Below are 21,119 nucleotides of genomic sequence, written 5' to 3' on the forward strand. Positions count from 1 at the left end.
CTGTACGCAGGGGATTTTAATAAGGTTTTAACATCAAATAGCTGTATTCCTTATGAGGGTTTATTCATATATTTAATTTTAAATTCAACATTTTGCTGAAATAAAAAACCTAAAGAAAAAAATATACTTTTCTAATTACTTTAAATCTAATTTAATTTTCAAACTCAAATATTAAAATAACTAATCGCCGACTTTTTATTTTTACATTGAAATCATAAATGAATAAATAGTATTATCGTATATCACGGGCTATAGTACCCCCCCCCTTATGTATAGTACCCCTCAAAAAAGAAATCATTCTAATAATCCAACAAATACCTTAGGTGTGACGACTGTGACGTGTAACAATACTCTAATTATTTTATAAGTTTAAACCCCCCTCTATTAATAGTAAAAATTCGCGTAATAGGGGGCGTAATTATGATAATCAAAGAAATTTCCTAATTTCTTGGCGGTGAAATCCGCTTAACCCGTTTTGGTTGCCATAATTTGTTAATTTAGTATGATTAATTAGATGATTAGAGCTTCAATACTGAAATTGGAAAATTTGGTCCGAATACTCCATTCAATTATAATAGATATGATTACGGTGTCGTCTATTATAAAATTCGGTCTGACCACTGACCGCATCAGCAAACCGTTATGCATTTATTTTTTCGAATCCTGAATCTCAAATCCGAAAGCTATGCATGTATAATTCGTTGGACGTCCGCTAGTATTTGTGAACTTTATTTAGACGTTTTCTAATTTTTAGAATGGTTATAACGAATTAAAAAGTAATCTTATGAATAAAAAAAAAAAATCGATTATCGATTTCTCCTTATATCGCGTGTGTGCCTGGCACAGCGATGAGTTACGGATTAGGTTTTGATAATTTAGAATTGATTTTGGAAGATCGGAATTGTTGGAAATAATTTAGGGATTCTGTAGGAATTTAGGTTACGGGTTAGATTTGTAAATACTTTCAGAGATTTTGTTATCCACGTTTAGACTCAATAATTTTACTATTATGCTAGCGCATAAATAATAGTTATTGGGTAGGGGGGTTGAAATATCACCGAACTGCGAAGCAGTTCGGATGATATTTTAACCCCCCTACCTAATAACTGTGTTATTATGCAGACGTCCAAGATCATGTTCCATATGAAAAGCATAGTAAATGTGTGATAATAATCTATATGACGTAATGCGTCAAAAATATCAAAGATATTTACGCAATGATAGTTTATCTAAAAAATATCAGTATGTTAAAAACAACATGATCCTATTTGGCTGCATAATAATAACATTTATTATTTTTAATAAAAGTAATTGCATTTGAAAATACTATTGTTAATATCAGTTCAGAACCAATGAAATAATGGAGATACGATCTAATACATATACTAAATACATAATTGATCCGTAATACTAAAATAGAAAATCACATTTTTTAATTTAATTGTCGTACTAAATAAATTTTTTATTACTAGTGTCAAAAGACAAATTCTTTTATCCCATCGGTAACAGCCACAATTATTAAAGTGAACAAAGTATAAACGATATTTTTTTTTTATTCTTATTCTATCTTAAATATTTTCTAATTGATATTTGTGAAGTTATGAAATTTTATGTCATACATTGAAATATATTAAATATCTAATATCTAGTGTTTAGGTGATTACGAAGTTAAAAGAGTAATAAAAATGTAATAAAAAATATGGTTACGGTACGATCATTTCACCGACATGAAATTACTGCCGACATGGAAAATTACCTAATTTCGTTTTGCCGACTTCAAATTAATTGTGATAATCGGAATTGCTCAAATAATAAAATTTTACTTCCGTCATTTGTAAATTAACGTATAAACGCAAAAGTTCATTTTGCCAACAACAGATGAATTCCCTAGTCTTTAAAAATCACAACCACAGTATGAGCTAGGGAGAAGATTAAGAAACTTCTAGCTGATAGACAAATGTCAAATCAATCTGTATAAGAAATCTCATTTATTATAAGTTCATTGTTCAAAATACAACATTTTAAAAACATTTACTGTACGAAAGTATATCTACCCTAAATAGAATATAAAGTAAAATACAAATCATTCAACATTATTTTTTTTAATTTAATATATACAATGAATATGTTTAATAATATTTTATAAAATGATTACACAAGTTATAATACAATAGCAGATAAGCCAATAATATTACCGAACGAGTAAACTTGCATAAGATCTTTAATTTATAATGTAATTAATATCCATTTTGCTTGAGTAGACGAATACATTATATATTAGAATCATACATATGGCGGTAATAAATATTTTGTATACAACAAAAAGAATATACTTACTTACGATTTCTCTTCCCTATAAATGAGAATACATTTTATTGAGCATCTAAAAATTAATCTAATAAGTAATTTTGAAAAAAATTTTATTACTTACTTTTAATTTTCTTAATAAGTCGGCGATATCTTTTTTTACATTCATGAGCGTTCTTTGATCCCAATAAAATTGCTATTTGTTCCCAATCATCATCAAATTCATTCACGTACGAAATAAGGTATTGAATCTCCTATTTAATAAAAAAATTTCATTTAATGCGAACAATTTCATTTTATACATGCACATATATATTTATATTCATACACTGTTGGTAAGATGATGGTGTTGTCGATGCATCGTAATATTGATTTTTTTTTTTCGAAAAAATTTTTTTTACAAGGATAGAAAAATGATGTTTATATATATAAATAATCGAACTATTACGTACGAACAATATAACAATCATTAATATTGTAGTATCCATTGCGAAATATTTCATTTGAAAAGTGTTTTTTGGAACGATTTATCTGGATATCTGATAAATTTCATGTTAAGTAGCCAATCAAAATGTGGCATATTGGGCATATAACTTATCTGTTCATTATTTTTGACGTGTCACAATTGTCACAACTCACATGTATGAGAGCAACTAATTAGACGGTTAAACAACATCTGCATTGCTATTCGATCCGAACAATTTTTATTAGAGATCAGCGTTAACTGTTAATAATTTTCTGAAAGGGACATGCACATTTCAAGTTGGTCACATGAGTAGATCAAGAAGAGTAGATTATGCATTTAATGTTCAAATGACGTATTGACTTATCCATACCAAATTTGAAAAAATATTTGATTCATGTACTACAATTAGATTAAATAAAGTTCATTTTGGGTCACAATTCACAAAATGTCGAGTTTTATTTATCTTCAAACAATAACAAGTTTAGATTTAACAATGCATACTGCATAAATAAAAAAAATAAAATGACGCACGTTACGACTGAATATTTTATTAAACCCGAAAGAAATAAAAGGAGCAAATTAAAGATATTCCAAAATCTCATTTAATAACTAATACTTTAGTAAATAGTATATTATCACAAACAATTATTATCTATATGACAGAACTGATTTGAATAATTATTAATTTTTCTAGAAATTACGCCCACGGAAATACTATATATGATGTGCTTATTGTTTATTTAATGAATTAAGAATTAATTGTACTAATGTACTAACTGTATCACATTTTGGTAAATCTCATTTATAAATTTCAATTTTTCATAATCTGATTAATCAGATCTCAGCCCTTATCTATTGGTTAAATGATGCTTGCGGTAGCACAAACAATTTGAGTTTATTTTATTTAAAATCTGTTTAAGTAATCTATTTATGTTGCACATTTACACTAACTTAAATTGGGCATACAGATGGTTTGGCAAAAGATTGATTTCTTAGGTTTTTTATTTTTTTATAATTTTAATTCTGGCCAAAATTAGTTAGTGTTATGGTGTTCGAATATTAAGTAATTTAATATATATTAAACCAACACTTATTCATAAAACATATAAGTCATAACGTGTGTTTATTTGTGTACCATATTTACTGATTATTTACTTTCCAAATTTATGAAATTTTAAAAATAAAGTATTAAAAATCGTTTTTTCTTTCTTTTTTCGCATAAAATCTTTTTTTTTTTAAAAAAAAAAGGGTTTTCCTTTTCAACACACATATTGCATTCATTTTTTTTTTTGTTATTATTATTATGCTATTGAAAATATAAATATATTTTTTCTTTTTCTTTTTCTTTTTCTATTTTTTTATACATATTTTCGTAAAAAAAAGGACATTATTAATCATTTTAATCAATTTTTTTTTTATATTAACAAAATGATATTTCGATACGTATTCAAATTGAAGTCATTTTTAATTTTCTTTTTCTTTTTATACGTATTATCAAATATAATTGTTAATGCTGATGATACTAATGAACTTCGAGTTGATAATAATAAAAGAGATGTTTTACCGGAATCTAATACTTTTGCAGAAAGAGGTGAAATAACCGAGGTAACTGAGGTAGTTGACAAAGTAGATGAGAATGCTGAGGTATAATTTTTTGGGGGAAAAATAAATTGTTTCATGTTATTCTTGGAAAATAACTTATTTACAACTGTTTTTTCTTAATTTTTAGTCACAATTAGTTAAAGTTGAAGCGGAAGATCCTGATCTTGTTGGATCAGTACTTGATATTAATCTTAAAGAAGCAAATAAAGTTCAAGCTGGAATTAAACCAAGTACACCTATTCTTAGTTTTGAGGATACAAAATCATTATTAATGAGTACAATGATGATTGGTGTATCAGAATTAGGAGATAAAACTTTTTTTATAGCGGCTATAATGGCAATGAAAAATTCTAGATTTATAGTATTTTCTGCTGCTTTTTGTTCATTAATCCTGATGTCAGTTCTTTCAGCTGCTTTAGGTTACGCTTTACCAAATTTAATTCCACGTGAATATATGAATTATCTTGCTTCACTTTTATTTTTATGTTTTGGTATCAAAATGGGGTTTGAAGGTTATAATATGTCTGGTGAAGAAGCTGAACATGAAATGGAAGAAATATCAGAAGAATTATTAGAAAAAGATGAAATTGAACGTATCGAATCCGCTGAAACTGGTGGTGTAGCTGATGAAACAAATAATTCGAGCTTTAAAGAAGGATTGGTTAATTTATGTCAATTTATATTCTCTCCCGTTTTTGTTCAAACTTTTATACTCACATTCTTGGCAGAATGGGGTGATCGTTCTCAAATTGCAACAATCGCATTAGCTGCTGCACAGGTAACTAATTATTCACTTTATCATCATCATCATCATCATCAATATTATTAATTTCCTGGCAATAAATAATTACTAACTAATTTTATTTTGGCGTAGAATGTTTACCTTGTAACAATGGGTGTTATTATTGGTCATGGGTTTTGCACATGTCTTGCAGTTGTTGGGGGAAAATTTTTGGCCGCAAAAATTTCTGTTAAAACAGGTATTAATTTTATTATTATTAATTAATTAATACGATTTTTCCGTATTAATATATTAATACATGTTACTAACTCATAATTTTTAATTATAGTTACGATTATTGGTTCAATTCTTTTCATAGCATTTTCAATTATATATTTTTATGAGGAAATGACTAAAATTAATTAAAAATTTAAAATTGGATTGAGATTTATTTCAAAAATGAAAATATATTCACAAGATTTTACATCATAATAGTATAAATCTAAAAATATAATTATATGTAAAACAAAAAGGCACAGATTTAATTATGTATCTAGTTTATTATAGAATAAAATGGATAAACAATCATTACTTAGTATTATTAATACTTAATATTTATTTAAATATTTGTATCACTCATACAAAATTTTCAAAAAAGATAATTTTTTATTTTATAGTATATAGTAAAGAAAAACTACAATAGTTGTACCGCTTGTTTGAGTCGGACTTGATAAATATCTTACTTACCTAATCACGATAAAAATTCTAATGTAGCAGGTTGACAAATAATACTTGTTATCTTTCTAACTAAAACAAATTTTTTTATTTTCCTTTGTTCACTATAATAGAACATCCACATATTAATATATGAAATAACTATTTAACTACATTTTAAATATCAAATAATTCTAACTTAAATACTTACCTTCTTTGAATTTTTAGTAGATCCAAAATACCAGTCACTGAACAACATCCAATTGCAAATCCATGTCCTTGACTAAAAGAAAATTGGCCCGTTGTGACATAACCAATTATGTCAGACTTGGGAGGTAATGGAGATGATTGAACCTAATTATTTAATAAATAACTACATTAATATTTAATTGTGCTCGGATTCACGCGTAATAATCCATACATTGCGTTAATTACCTTCTCTGTACCTTCTTGACCCGAACCAATTTCTATATTACTTGAATTATTTTTTTTATTTTTGAGTACATTGGCCCAATAATCATACTTATTCTTATCGGCCTTATATATTATAGCATTTGGTCCAGGTAATCCCCTTGCCAAGAACTCTATTCTAACACGTACGAGCGCTTTACTCATATCAACTTCATTTTCAGGGTTTATATCTCTGGAATTAAATGTTTGCATAATTTGTGTAGAGAGCGCCTGGCTAAATTCTCCACTTAGATTTTCGAAATTTTCAAGTAAATGAATATTTTTTGTTCCCTGGAGTAACCATGGTATTTGGTCTTTAGGCTCTTCAATTATATCCATGGAATTCACTTCGAGTATCTTATCAAGTGATTTGGTTTGATCTATTTTTATTTCTACCAGCTGGTAAAAAGGTTGTTCGAATGGTGAATCGACTTGAAGTTTTTTAAAATTTGGACGCTTTGCAGGTGGACGAGCGTTATATTCCAATTGTGCTTTCTTTTTCTGTCCATTAGAAAAATTCTCAAATGATTTAGTACCAGGAAAATCATATGGAAAACATGATATACCTGATTCGAAATGATGGTTATGACGCTCCCGCAATCCTAATAATATATAATTATTCAAAAGAACTTACATTATAAACATTGAATAACCTTATAATTAATACTTACCCCCGACCCATGCACCCGCAAAAATAAAACTTTTCCAAAAAGCCATTCCCCAGCCTGCAGGTAAAACAATATTCCAACCACCAATAAATTCTGGTGATGATGTCTTTCTTACTGATTGAGCCGGCATGTTAATTCCATCACGTTGTATTAATAAGATTGGAATTAGAGAATCTTCCGGTTGTAATAGTAACTTTTGTCCCGGAACAAGCAACTACCACGCCATAAAAATAGATTTATTAAAAATCATTCAAAGTTTTTATGACATTAAATTTCTTATGATACACACTTTACTTCTGCGTTTATCTAAATCACCGTCAGAAACTTTACTGTCACGTAATGCATTCCGAAAATTATCATTCCATAAATCAGAATATGCAACATTTTTAGGCCAATTAGCCAAAATATCTTGTACGTCTCTTTCCGATCCAACAGGTATTATATTTGAACGCGGTGGAACTTTCTTTGGGAAACTACATAACGCATTTTGTTCGATAAATAAAATACTATAATTATTATTTAGAGAAATAAGAATACACCAACCGTAAGCGTGGATCAAGGACCGTTAATCCTAATACAATGCTAGGAGGTAATGACGTAGATGTTCGCAAGTCGCGCAAGGATCTCCATACCTAAATTGAATTATATTGTTACATTTAATAATTATTTGATTGATTCTCAAGTTGAAGAAGTATCTAATTATATTATTACCCTATGCGCCTCATCATTTACGTGTGGCTTTAACAGCATTCCATTGGAAGGAACGCTAGACTCATCATATATATCCAGAACCTCTTGTAACAAAGCTGTTGATCGTGGACCAGTTAATTCAAACATCAGAAACTCATCTTGAAGATTTTGAATTGATATAGCTATTAAATAGTAAAAATAGTTTAGAATTGGGGTGAAAAGTTATTTAAACAGATCTCGATTATTCAGATGCTTCTCACCATCTTGTAACTTCAACTGTTCACATGCAAATTCCAAAGTTGTCAACACTTCCTCGAAAGCGCTAGGATGAATCCAAATGAGAGTATGTCGGTTGTCATCCTCTGTATCAATTGGCATCCAAAGAAGGTTTATTGGTGTTACCAAATGAGTTGGATACTTCAAATAAGTGTATATGAATGTGGAACATTGCCGTTTTCCACTTAAATATCTATAATTATTTTTAAACGCTGATCACTATTTCTGACAGGTTTGGTGTCGAGTAACTTTTAGCAAATCCCATGACAAAATACAAACATTAAATTACAAACCTTTCACTTCCTATAGATGGTAATGTTGGGTCAGTGACACTGTTAAACAACTTTACAATATTATTAAGGTCGCCAGATATTTTTATCCATCCAAAGTATGAGACATCATGAATAATTGAAAGGTGTTCACTTGCTCGATATGATGCCTTGATGCTTTTTTCATTTGGATGTTCTGCCTTAATTCAAAATAAAAACCTATTAGGAATAGATCAAAATTTTATGGTAAAATAGATCTGACGATTACCAATTTATACCCCCATATTTCAGTCATCTTCATTCGTTTAGAATGCCACATATGGGTTTCAAGCCACTTTTTATTACCTACAATAAAATTAAAAAAAAAGTTAAATACACATTGATAAAAAACGATTAGTATAATTACCTACTAACCTTGTCGTCTCTTATATTCAGCAGATAAGGAACCCAGACGCCTTCTTTTGCGTCTGTTCTGTTTTTTTGGAGCAGTATTATCTAGTTCCATCTAAATTTACATAAAATCAGTTTTTAAATTTATTGAATAATAAAGTACAATTATTGAACTCACCTCATCAATTGCTTTTTTTCTCAAACGAACAGGTAATCGTTTGACATTATGACTTGCAGCGCGGCGTCGAAGGTGGCGAGGTAGAGTTTGAGCAGCCCTAGAGTTTTTAGCTTGACTAAGTATAACAAAGATGAAAATTTCAATTTAATGAATTGACTTCCTTAGAAAATTAACTAGAGATCAAAAAGTGAATTAAATTATTTACTTCGCTCGTTCCAAAGCATCATTCATGGCATTGATTTCAAAAGCTCTCGCCTAAATAAAGAATAGATTTTAATCTTTAAAATAAATTAAGCAAATAATGACAATAATTAATATTTAGATACCTCCGCAAAATCCACGACATCAATAGTTCTTGGAATATAGTTTGCTAAAAATTCCAGAAAATGTTATCAAAATATTTTATACTTTAAACGATTTTGAGTATGATAAAAGAATAAAATAAAATTTCTTGTACCCTTATGAGAACTAGTATCTTCAGCAGTGAAACCATGTGTTTCGATTGTTCTTTGAACAGCAGTTTTGGCTGAAAGTTAAAACATTTATAAGAGTCAATATAAAACCTTAATAAATAAAATCATTAAAGAAAAAGAAATATTGTTTGTTAATTCGCCTCTTTTTTTGTCTTTAGAAGTATTGTTGTCATTACTGGCTCGTTTCTTCATTTTTGATATTTGTAATAATGTTGGATTGTGTATAAAGAAGTATCTATGGTAGATAATCGGTCATCAATATCACGTGGATGAAAATTTATATTTCGATTTGATAAATAATTTTAATATGAATTATGAAATCTATTTCGTTGTAGATCATGTAAGAACAAGCTAATCAAATTAATTAATGATCGGTGCCAAGATTGATGTAATTCTTGTTACACGACATTTTATATGATATATATATATAGAAACATTTAATCGAGAAAAATGCTTTCACTACTTTTTTTTTTAAATCGACAAATAATGAACGAAATACAAAATTCATCGTCATCATCATCTACAATTCTTGATGACAAACCCAGTAAAATAAATATTTCAAAGAATTTAGTTTTAGTTGATAATAATATAGAAGAAAATGATGATTTTGGTGAAATTATTCAATATAAAGAAAATAAAGAAGTTGAAAATTCATCAATAGAATTAGGAGAAAAAAAAGCTGTTGTTTTGTCGATTCTTATCCCGTTTTCAATAATTGGTGCTCTTATTCGTATCGGTCTTAATATCCTTCATTCATATCCTGGGTCACCAGTGTTTTCATTAATATACCCACAATTTGTTGGCTGTGTAATAATGGGTTTTTGCTTGGCAAGAAAAGGATTTATAATGGAAAGGTAGGAAAAAAATTTTCTTTATTCATACAAATCAAAAAGGTTATTTAAACTTTTCCACTGTTCTGTGATTTGTTAGCTATCTTCCTTTATATATAGGACTCACGACAGGTCTTTGTGGGTCCATAACAACTTTTTCTTCATGGATTCTTTCGATATTCAAGGAATTTATTTTACCTTCTACTCCTCATCGTGGTGATTTGTACAATGTGCGAAGATCTTTAAAACCTCATGGATATCTCAAGAAGTAAATCCAGTTTACCTTATTGTTTTATTTCGCTTTCAGATTCTTGCAGCTCTTGCGGACATTGGAATTACATTAGGAATGTCCGTGACAGGATTAAAATTTGGAGAACATATAGCAGATATAATAATTCAAAAACGTAAAATTCAATCTGAGAGGCTGTATCATATTGCTGAAAAACCTTCTAAATTAAATGAATTAATTATTCCGGATTTTATATGTTTTGGAGTTGGAATTGCTTCAATTGTTCTCGTAGTTACTTTATCCAGTACAATGCAAGTAAATAGGAGTGTATTATTTGCTGCTGTTTTTGCTCCAATAGGTATATTATTCATACTTAATAATGTAATATACCTTGATCATACTATAATAATAAATTTTTTTTATTTTAAGGTACTTTGATTAGATGGTATTTATCCAAATATAACGCAATAAAAAAATCTTTTCCATGGGGAACTTTTGCCGCCAATATATCAGGTTCGATTATTATTGGAATATTATTTTTTTTAAGCAATGGTGTAGCTTCTTCGAAAACGAGTTGTGAAATAATCAAAGGACTTTCTGATGGATTTTGTGGTAACTTTTTTCAAATTTAAATAAAATATATATTTATCTATTATTTTTAACTTTTTATGCGGTATTTATAGGATGTCTAACGACAATTTCTACTTTTGCCGTAAGTTTTTAAAAAATTATTACGATCGTTTTAAATGTTAACATTAGTTTTATTTTTTTCTTTATTTTTTATTAGACTGAAATTAAAACGCTACCAAGAAAACATGCGTACATATATGCATTTATTTCTATATTAACGGGTCAAATTGCAATGATATTAACTATCGGAATATATCATTGGGTTGTTGGCTTATCTACAACTTGTTCAGCATAGAGATTGTATTTAGAAATGTACAACAACGAACGATTGTTAATATTTAATATTTAATATAAAAATGGGAGAACTCTATTAAAAATTTGAATTTTAAATTTTTTCCTTTTTTTTTTTTATAAAATAATGATGTAAAAAATATAATAAATTAATAATACTATTAAAATACAATAATACTTAATACTTAAAACGAAAATTTAAAATTATTTTTTTTTTTACTAGTAACTATACATAAATTTATTCTTCTCTGACTTGAGTAACCTGAGGGTTAGTATCATTTTGCCAAGCTTCTTGTTTTCGTTTTATATCACCAGTCATTCCCTTTACTTTAGTACGCGCGACATCAGTAACTTGTTGGCGAACTTGGGCTTCAGCTTTAATAATATTATCTTTTAAGTAATCGATACTCTTAACCAATTTCTCAGTAATCAAATTAGCAAATTGTTTTTTCAAACGTTTTTCAACTAAAGGAGTCAAGACCGTGTACAAGAAACTATGAAAAACGACAGAAAAATTAATAATTGTGATAAATAAACACATACATTACAATTTAATATTAAATAGAAGGCTTACTCATGCTTAGTATCATGTAAACGGATTTTCAAATCGTCAATGATTGTATTAGCCTCTAAAACTCTGATGTCAAGTTCTTGATTTTTATCGGTAGGTGGGTTCATCAAGACTTTCAATTTAATTGTTAATCCATTCTTTGGGATAGCAAAATCTACCAAACCAACCTAAATAAAGAAATCATATTTTAATCGTTGTCAATCATATTTATCAGGACATTCCATGATTTGTTACTCACATCCATCATGTTAATGAGACCTTTCTTCTTCTTATAATAGAATGCGATGTTGCGAGCATCAGCATTTATTTTAGAACTAAACAATAAAAATAAGTTAGATATAAATATAATTATTGATTTTGTATAATCATTGAACGAAACTTACATTTCGAGGAATGCGGTGTTTTGTAGTATATCTTGTTCGTTTCGGCCAAGATTAATATCTGTCGAAAAGTTCACGTGTAAGTGACTTGGTAAAACTTCAGCGAGATAAAGAACGATATTATCGAATATATAATCATATTCTTCATCAGAACTATAAATATCATAGATAGTATATATTAATAAACAAATATAACATGCATTTTTAAATTTTTTAAAAAAAAACAAAATTCATACTTTTCAATTCTTGGAAGAGGCAAATATTTCAATCTTTCTCCGATTACTGGTAAAATTTTATTGAAATCTTTGAGAAGTTCGAACTTAATGGTTGGTTGACTATTTTCATTCAAGAATAAGTCTCCAATTAAAGTTTCAAAATCTTTAGACCATTGAGTTGTTAAAACATCATCTTGCAAGGCTGAATTGAATTCCTTAGCTTCATCAACTATACGTTGAGTGTCATCAGAGTAACGTTCAAGTAATAAATATCTTCCAGTTTCGATAAGTTCTGAACCGCGGTCGACGTAATTTGTCTCTTGAACAAAATTAGGATCACGTAATGACGAGATGATAAATTGTCGGAGTTCACTAAAATACTTTCTCAACTCTTCATCACGTTTAACGATTTTACCGAGATCTCTTATTGCATTAATTAAAGGATCAAGCGATTTATGATTTGCGAAATTTTCAACTAATTGTTTAGCACTTTCTTGAGCTGTTTGTAAGTCTGATTTATCGGTAGATTCTTGAGCTTGTGCTTTTGCGGTCTCCTTTACTTGACCGGTGACTGATTGAGACTTTTCACTAAGAAGAGAGATGATATTAATGAGATCCTCGAGAACCTCTTGATATTCTTGTCGTGATTGAGTTTCAATCATCACATTTTTGAATCTGTTCACAAGGTGGTCACGTTGTTCTTCAGTTATTTCATAATCAGAGACTCTGCTCTTAAATTGTGTGGCCAATTGTTTCGCTCCACCTTTTGCGGTTTCCTGAAAACCTTTCCTTCCTTCACTGAAGTCCTTTACATGTTCTCCAGTAACATTTGCGGCTTCTTTTGCAACAGGATAAGCACCCTCACGAGCTTGTTGAATAGTTTCTTGCTTTGCTTGTTGTAAAGATTTTTCTTCATTAGAACCAAATTTAGAAGTAGCATCTGTATTCGGATCTTTATCTGGAATGGTTCGCAAAAGAGCATCTTGAACGATAGAATGAAGATCATTTATTAATTTTCTGAATTCTGAACTTGATATGAGAAGTTGAGGAATTAACAAGGTTTTTTTGAAAGCATCTTGAAATATTGGTTGGGTGGATGAAGCTTCATTGGTAGCTTTATTCTTCAGATCATCAGGAACCGTTACAACAGATCCTAATTGATTTTAAAAAAAAAATTTTTTTTAATAATTCTTTTAAAGAACTAAGATCATAAGTAGTTTTAATTTCCGTAGACTTACCGGTAATATCTTTTGTGGCTTTACTACCATAGTAGATAGCATTCTGTAATTCATCACCTACATTCTTTTCTTCAAATATTTTTTTGGTGGTATCTAAAAGCCTTTCAAAATCAGCCATTACTTTTTTGCCTAAAGGAGACATATCTTGTGGAGCTTGAAGAGCATCGGATTTCTGAACTGTTTCAATAGCTCGCGTGATTTGATCAGTGGATGGAAGTTTTCCGTCTCTATTATATTAAATTGTCGAATGGCGCAGTAAAGTTATAAACATGCCGTAAAACTGTGTAAAAAAAAAAAATTCAAAGCAAAATATACTTGAGAGACTCGGTAAGTTGTCCTGCCATATTACGAGCATCGATTGCTTCATGTTCGAGCTCATCACGTTTAGGATCATCTTTTGGTGGAAGACCAGACATGGTTAATAAATATTTTTTGATTTATAAAAAAATTAAATTGGATTTTTCTGAAATATGAAATTGGATATTTGTTTTTTTTTTTGATAGGAGAAAATTTATGTCTTTTATATAAAATAATCCAATTTGTTAGTTTGTTCATAATTACATCATAAAAAATGGCCGCGATCATAATAATATTGTTATACTTTTTCATATACTATTATTTTCTTCGAATTTTTCTTAATTATGATGTATGATGTTAATGACGTTATATTTTATGTAAAGGGCAAAGCGTAATAATTTGGTCATATTTAAGTCAGTTAAGTCAGTGGCGGGCCAAGCTTCACAAAACGCAGATCATTCTGACCATAATTAATTACAAGATTATTCACGTGATTTATCATTCTTTTACATAATCAAAAGAATTCAAAATTATGATATTACTTATAAAATTACATCATTAATACATATATAATACCGTTTAATTTACACAGAGAAAGAATTATTTAACGTTGGGCAATATGAACCCCTAAATTATTCATTATAATCTCTTTCGTGTGTGTGAACAGAGCCAAATTTAGTAAAAAAATGGGTTGTTAGATGTGGGAAAGTATAATAGGCTGAAATCATAAGCATAATAATAATAATAATAATATCAATAATTACAAAATAATTAAATTTTAATGACTAATAAATTACTGAGAATAAACCAAACGCGCTTGAGGTGTTTTGGAGTGACGTATTTTGACACATGGTATTTGAATTTAATGTTTAATATAACCATAAACATTAGTCAATCAGTTGCAAATCACACGCATATATGTAAGTTAGTTTTTATGCAGCTAATCAAAATATTTTTCTCCTCTCTTTCTTATTCCCATATAAAATTTTTTTTCTTTTCTTTCTTTTTAATAATAATAATGAACGTAAAACAAGAATCAAATTTCGAACCTAATAAAGATGATATCTATCATTTAACATCATATACATGGATAGTTAAAGATTTTCAAGATATCTATTGTCATATGGATAAGTCACAATTTATTTTAAGTGAAAGATTTTATTCACCATCAACTCCAATAATGAAAGAACATCAAGAAAAAAGAGATGATAATATTTGGAGATTTTTATTCGTTCCACATGGAAAGTCCGAAATTTCTAAAGAACATATATCACTTTACTTATTCCCTCTTAAAAATGAATATGAAGAACAAAATGGTATATGTTATCGACAAGCAATATATCAAATTGAAATGTTTGTACATAACGATAAACGTACTTCATTAATAGATCCCAAGGATAAAATATATAATCATATCGCAAAGTTAAATAATAAATATAATAGATGCGGAGAATATGATTATTGTGAACTCAAGAATATTTTTCCTAAAGATAACGATAAAACAGAAAAAACAGATTTAATTTTTAAAATTCAATTTTATTATGATAAAAATTATACGATAGATATATTTCCGTCTAATGATATAAAAGATAATTCAAAAGATTCATCTTTATCATTTGAAAATTATTTTAATGATGAAAATTTTAGTGACATTACATTCAAATTTAGTTGTGGGTCTGAAATCAAAGCAAGTCGACTTGTTCTTGCAATAAAATCATCATATTTCAAGGCCTTATTTAATGGAAATTGGAAAGAATCGAAATCTCCAATAATCACAATTAAAGATGTTAAATATGAATGTTTTAAAAGAATGATTAATTTTTTATATAGTGGAAAATTAGATAGTAACTTATCTTTTGAAGAATTAAAAGATTTGTTTATTGAATCTGATATTAGAGATATTATGGAATTAAAAAAGGCGGTTTCTACGAGAATTGTTAAGCATGTTAATGAAAATTATTGGGATGAAATATTATTAATGGGTTGGCAAATGAAAAATATGGAAATGAAACAAGCCGGATTGAAATATTTTAGTGAACATTGGATGGAGATAAAAAATTCAGAAAAAATGAATAATATCATTGTAAATTCAAACTTTGATTGGTTGGAAGAACTGTATAAGGCAAAGCTATTTGGCGTGGGCAAATAATACTTTGAACAATTACGGGCGTGTACTATTTTTTTTTTTAAAAAAAAAATAAATTCCATTTCAGGAGTGAATTATGTAAATTTGACAATATTTCCTCTGGATCATTGCATTTTGAACGATACCCTTATAATCCTGGCCGGGCGCGTTAATATATTCTACTAGTAAATCTAATTCAAATAACTATTTACTAATAGAAAGATTTTCTCCCTAAAAAGAATCTAGCCTTGCAATATTCATTTAACGCATTTAGAGAATATGAGAGTCAAAATTAAAATATGAATTTCAAATATTAGAAATATAAAATTTGTATACCCATGAGATTAAATATATTCTGCATAATTAAACTAGCCATAATAGTAATATGTGGATCGAAAGTTAAATTAAATTTTATATAAATTTGGATAAAACTCCAATATGACGGATGATACCCTTTGACAATTTTAATAAAAATTTAAAATATAATAATATAATTTTATTTATTATAATTTAAAACAAAAAAACAATAATAGTAAAATCTAAATTTTTTTTCTAATTACAAAAATTAAATATCTTTTCTTTTTTCAAATACTATACCCACATCACTAGAAAATCTATAAGGGCCCTTAATTTGAGGTATAGCTATTTCATCATTAACAGTTTTAATGTTGTAATTTAATAATAAATAATGTAAAGCAGTTTTAATTTCGCTAGTTGCAAAATAACGTCCGGGACATGCATGTTTACCAAAACTAAAGGCCAGAAAATTTTTTTCAACGCGAGGTGCAGGTGCTCCTACATGACGTAAAAAGTTGAATTCATTTGGATTTTCACCTTGAGATTCTTCTTCACGATGAACTTCTTGTAATCGAGTGGTAACGTGTCGACCTAAAAAAAAATAGATTAAAAGAATTAAATTTTGTTTTAATAAAATAATTTATTAGAAAAAATAATGTTTATATTTTTACCTTTTGGAACTTGATGGCCACTTGAGAAAGTGTAAGGGTTGAGTGCTTTATGTTCAAAAAAAACTATACTTGTGGTCATCCTTAAAGTTTCCTTAAAGAAACTATCCAATTTAACCAACGAATCTATTTGTTCTGAAGTATAATAAGGTCCAGATTTGTTTTCAAGTAATCGTTCTTGTTCTTCTAATAATTCCTTTTGAATTTCTGGATGATTTGCATATTCTAAAGAAAAGAGAAATATTTCAGAATTTACATTTCCATACACTTACATACTTTAACAAAAAATACTTACTATGTGTAGCATTAGTGAGAAAAGTTGAAGTTGTATGTGTAGCAGCAAATATAGCGGTAATAACATAATCAGTTATTATATCAATATCAGCTTTGTAATCATCTTCTATGACCAATTCAATTAATTTTTGTAATATATCAACTGGAGGAACATAAGATTCTCCATCTCTTTTCATGTCATTTAGTCTTTTTTCAAGCACTGGTGTAAGCTTTCGCTTAATCACTTCTCTATGCACTTTAAATGGATTAGTGAAAAGTTTAAACAATAATCTAAAATAAAAAAAAAAATCAGTCCGTAAAAAAAAGTTTATTTTATTACACCATAACACATATATTTAGATACTTACATCATAAATTTTTGGTGTAGCAATGGATAAATAAAATCCAGGAAAGGTGGAATTGATAAAAATGGAATAAAATCACTTGAAGCGTAAGCGACCGTATTAACTAATTCTTTATCTTCAGAGAGTTCTTCTCCAAGCAAAGATGCAGCGATCGGTCTTGCGATTATTAATTGGAAAGTTTTCAAAGGTGGTTGTAAAACAGTTCCATCACCAATTTGTTCTTTAATAGCCTTCGTGAGCGTTCTCTGAACTCTTTCAGTATATGATGGTAATTGTTGTGATAAATAAGTAAATATTATTCTAGGTAAAGGTGCAAAATATTTATCCGCGCGATCCATAAATGCTTCCAGAGGAAATTTTTCTTTGAATGCGATGTCAAAATTGAAATCTTTATCACTCTTAAAGACTTCGGGTGAAAGTCTACTACCAACAAATGTTTCAATTTTACCAAATATATATAATGAAAATGTTTCTCCATATTCTTCAGCACACTTGGCAAGAAATTTCTCTGTATTTCTATAAAAATCAAATGTATGTCCAATTATTGGTAATTTATAAGGTACAAGAGGTGGTTCATTTAATTTTAGTTCTTGATTTCGTCGCAGTAATTTTGATGCGATGAAAAAAATTATTCCAAGTGAAATGAATTGAATTATTAAATTCATTTTTATAATATATCCAAAAAAAAAAGAATAAATAAATAAATAATCAAATAAAAGAAATTATTATTATATTATTTTTTTTTTTAAAAAAAAAAAGAGCATACACATTTATATAGATACGGGAATTCGGGGATATTACCCTATAAAGATTTAACAATTTTGTTGATCATTCCTAGAATAATAATTCAAAATATTTTAATATGACGATTTATAAAAAAGGTTTCAAAAAAACCATGTTTGACATTTATCTCTAGATTGATGAATAATTAATTTATCAATGGACACTCTTAAACTTTAATGAATATTACAATTTAATAATATTCATAATAATGTGTATTACATGTGAATGAACTAATTATTATTGTTAAAAAAAGCTTTATTCTTTTTTGGAGAAAGGTTCATCCAATAATTCTATAATGGAGTCTAATTAATAGACGATCGGGAACTCCGATGCTCTAAATTGGTAAAATTTTTTGTGCATCACCTTAATCCAAACTTAAAAATTTTTTTAATATTGTTTCACTCTCCCAAACTTTAAACTTTCGGCTAAAAGGCAGACCGTAATATGAAATATCGGAATTTTTGCGTGTAATGTATAAACAATGGACATGTTAACCCTATTTTCTACATTACAAAGATAAAAGATGAATGTGTGTTATTGGTAATATATTCCTGATAAAGCAGTTAGTTTGGGAATATACGGGATACACTATTAATGCACAAATATGCGGAAAAAACAAGGTTATAATTCATTTTAGTAAAGCTCCAAAATTGATAATTAGTAATTTAATATTCATTGATATCTTTTCTTTATTGTGAAAAAGCCTTCTAAAATATAGATACATGTTCTTTTTATTCTGATTCCGTTGAATAAAAAAGGCGTAACTGTTTTCTGGATTTAGTGTATCAATCATAAAAGGATGATATTTCCGTTTTTATCAATAGTTTTTTTGTCCATTTTTCAAATTCATTTATTTGTAATTTTATTTCACTGTCTTTATTGCTTTTTCATTGTTTTGACATCTTAATATCCGAATTCTGAATTAATAGAAATAAGGTATAATAAATAAAATAAGTGAGTCGATTACCTCTTTTTCTTTTAAAAAAAGGAGGCGAAAAGAACGTGGATAAAGTTTCATCTGTTTTAACGTTTTGGTGATACAAAGAAATTATCTGCATGCAATAAATATTTCACAAAATGTCACTACGCCACTGTGGTCATAATTACCGCTGAATCGGGATTAATCTAAGTATGCGCTATCCATTCTTTTAACGAATTTTAATAAAACGGTTCGCACTCGCTCATTGAGACTTAAAAACTAGAGACTTGTACACAACTAATCCAAAGCAATTATTTACAAATATAATCGCGCTTATGATATGTGAACGTTATTATCAAAAAGACCAAAGACTCAAAGTGGCTTTAATTTTGATGAACTTATTAACTACTTAGAAGTGTAATATTTCCTGATTTTTATTACAATACAGGTCAGTTTGATTATTAAACTGCGAGATTCTAATTATAATATCTGACATTACTGAAAATATTTCTAATTCTTTAGCTTATTCTTGATGATTCATTGCGATTATTAATCAATTATCATGTAATTCTGAGACTGAGACTTCTCAGTCAAGTTTACCTTTTCACGATGAGTTGATATTAAATATTGGTTATTTGCAAAAAAAAAAAATGGAAATATATAACTTACACAGAAATTTAAAATATTGTGGAAATCTGAATTTCCAAATACCCTGACAAAAACACATGGATTTTCGGCGTAGATCCGAAGATTAATTAATATATGTGGATCCATGTAGGATATATATATATATGGAAATGAATGAAATTCCACAAATATTAAAAAAAAAAATTATTTTTATACGAAAGACATATTAAAATATGGTTATTTATTTTTTTTTTTCAAAAAAATTTATATTTAATTTTATTATAATATTTAAAAATTACCATATATGTCTCCCGTCGGTGAAATCGATCCTGTCGGCGAAACGTTTGTTGGTCGGGGAAGTGTAATCGTCGGAGAGTTGAATCACTTGAATGCATCCCGTCCCGAGGATCGTGTTTCTGAGTATATGTCGGCTCCATTCGTATTCGTAATCAATTGCTATTGAAGAAGGTGATTTATAGCAACCATTCTTCCAAATCACTCTTAGCCAACCGATTCAATTCATCTTTTGTTTCTTCTAATTAAACATTTTTACTTCAAAAAAAAAAACACAGATATTGGCCAAAACCACATTAAGTTACCACGTTTAGTAATTCGAGAAGGAATTAAGAAAACCTTTAAAGGATAGAAAGGTTGTAAAAGAAAAAATCTTCTTTAGAAGAGAAAAAGATAAGAAATGTAAGAAATGAATATTTTATTTAAGAGACATCAAATGAGTTTGGGAACAGCATATGGAAATTTTATAAATTTTAATCGTGAAAATTAACTTTTTTTTCCGATAATTTTTTAAATTTTTTAATGTATTTAAACATATTATTACAAATAGTAAATAATGAGTATCTATATTTTTATTCAAAATATATATTATATATTTATTTTAGATTTTTTATGATAAATCATTATACATGCATTCATAGGTATTTTATTTTTGAAAAAAAAAAAAAATGCATTTTTTGAATATTTCACAATTTGCTCCCAATGCGCTAAAAAATGAAACCCCTATTTTCAAATGATCCCTCTGGATGACCTTTGAATAACATCTCACCAAACTTTAAATTTTGATGATTGGCTCGCGTTTAACTCACCGACAATTACTTCACCGACAATCATTTCACCGACATATATAAAATTAAAGAATTTTTCTAACTATCACCGGGGG

General features: G+C 28.1%; 6 protein-coding genes across 6 annotated transcripts; 3 read left to right on the forward strand and 3 right to left on the reverse strand.

The window, feature by feature from the left end:
- Window positions 1–4,201: 4,201 nt before the first annotated feature.
- On the forward strand, window positions 4,202–5,701 carry OCT59_014677 (uncharacterized protein; the record flags this gene model as incomplete). The annotated part of the gene is made up of 4 exons (XM_025323223.2): window positions 4,202–4,417; window positions 4,503–5,153; window positions 5,250–5,355; window positions 5,446–5,701. The coding sequence occupies 4 exons, from the start codon at window positions 4,202–4,204 to the stop codon at window positions 5,520–5,522; spliced, it is 1,050 nt and encodes a 349-aa protein (XP_025190068.2). The 3' UTR covers window positions 5,523–5,701.
- A 146-nt stretch (window positions 5,702–5,847) lies between these two features.
- Window positions 5,848–9,396, reverse strand: OCT59_014678 (uncharacterized protein; the record flags this gene model as incomplete). Its single annotated transcript, XM_066150174.1, has 17 exons — window positions 5,848–5,935; window positions 6,022–6,164; window positions 6,246–6,862; window positions 6,932–7,142; window positions 7,218–7,401; window positions 7,472–7,560; window positions 7,640–7,800; window positions 7,879–8,087; window positions 8,188–8,226; window positions 8,322–8,359; window positions 8,432–8,508; window positions 8,578–8,668; window positions 8,732–8,846; window positions 8,937–8,986; window positions 9,058–9,101; window positions 9,189–9,257; window positions 9,345–9,396. The coding sequence occupies 17 exons, from the start codon at window positions 9,394–9,396 to the stop codon at window positions 5,848–5,850; spliced, it is 2,277 nt and encodes a 758-aa protein (XP_066002367.1).
- Window positions 9,397–9,690: 294 nt separating this feature from the next.
- On the forward strand, window positions 9,691–11,188 carry OCT59_014679 (uncharacterized protein; the record flags this gene model as incomplete). Its single annotated transcript, XM_025312239.2, has 6 exons — window positions 9,691–10,058; window positions 10,135–10,264; window positions 10,342–10,621; window positions 10,693–10,875; window positions 10,947–10,975; window positions 11,051–11,188. 6 exons carry the CDS (start codon window positions 9,691–9,693, stop codon window positions 11,186–11,188), a joined length of 1,128 nt encoding a protein of 375 aa, XP_025190066.1.
- Window positions 11,189–11,199: 11 nt separating this feature from the next.
- Window positions 11,200–14,053, reverse strand: OCT59_014680 (uncharacterized protein). The gene is made up of 7 exons (XM_025312238.2): window positions 13,904–14,053; window positions 13,589–13,815; window positions 12,372–13,503; window positions 12,139–12,288; window positions 11,994–12,069; window positions 11,759–11,922; window positions 11,200–11,678 (listed from the first exon to the last, which is right to left on the reverse strand). Exons 1-7 carry the CDS (start codon window positions 14,002–14,004, stop codon window positions 11,423–11,425), a joined length of 2,106 nt encoding a protein of 701 aa, XP_025190065.1. The 5' UTR covers window positions 14,005–14,053; the 3' UTR covers window positions 11,200–11,422.
- Window positions 14,054–14,778: 725 nt separating this feature from the next.
- On the forward strand, window positions 14,779–16,105 carry OCT59_014681 (uncharacterized protein). The gene is made up of 2 exons (XM_025312237.2): window positions 14,779–14,805; window positions 14,920–16,105. Exon 2 carries the CDS (start codon window positions 15,009–15,011, stop codon window positions 16,032–16,034), a length of 1,026 nt encoding a protein of 341 aa, XP_025190064.2. The 5' UTR covers window positions 14,779–14,805; window positions 14,920–15,008; the 3' UTR covers window positions 16,035–16,105.
- Window positions 16,106–16,575: 470 nt separating this feature from the next.
- On the reverse strand, window positions 16,576–18,278 carry OCT59_014682 (uncharacterized protein; the record flags this gene model as incomplete). The annotated part of the gene is made up of 4 exons (XM_025312236.2): window positions 16,576–16,898; window positions 16,979–17,200; window positions 17,271–17,539; window positions 17,617–18,278. The coding sequence occupies 4 exons, from the start codon at window positions 18,276–18,278 to the stop codon at window positions 16,576–16,578; spliced, it is 1,476 nt and encodes a 491-aa protein (XP_025190063.1).
- Between the last annotated feature and the right edge of the window lie 2,841 nt (window positions 18,279–21,119).

Source organism: Rhizophagus irregularis, chromosome 22, assembly GCF_026210795.1.
Source record: "Rhizophagus irregularis chromosome 22, complete sequence".
Classification (NCBI taxonomy): Eukaryota; Fungi; Glomeromycota; class Glomeromycetes; order Glomerales; family Glomeraceae; genus Rhizophagus; species Rhizophagus irregularis.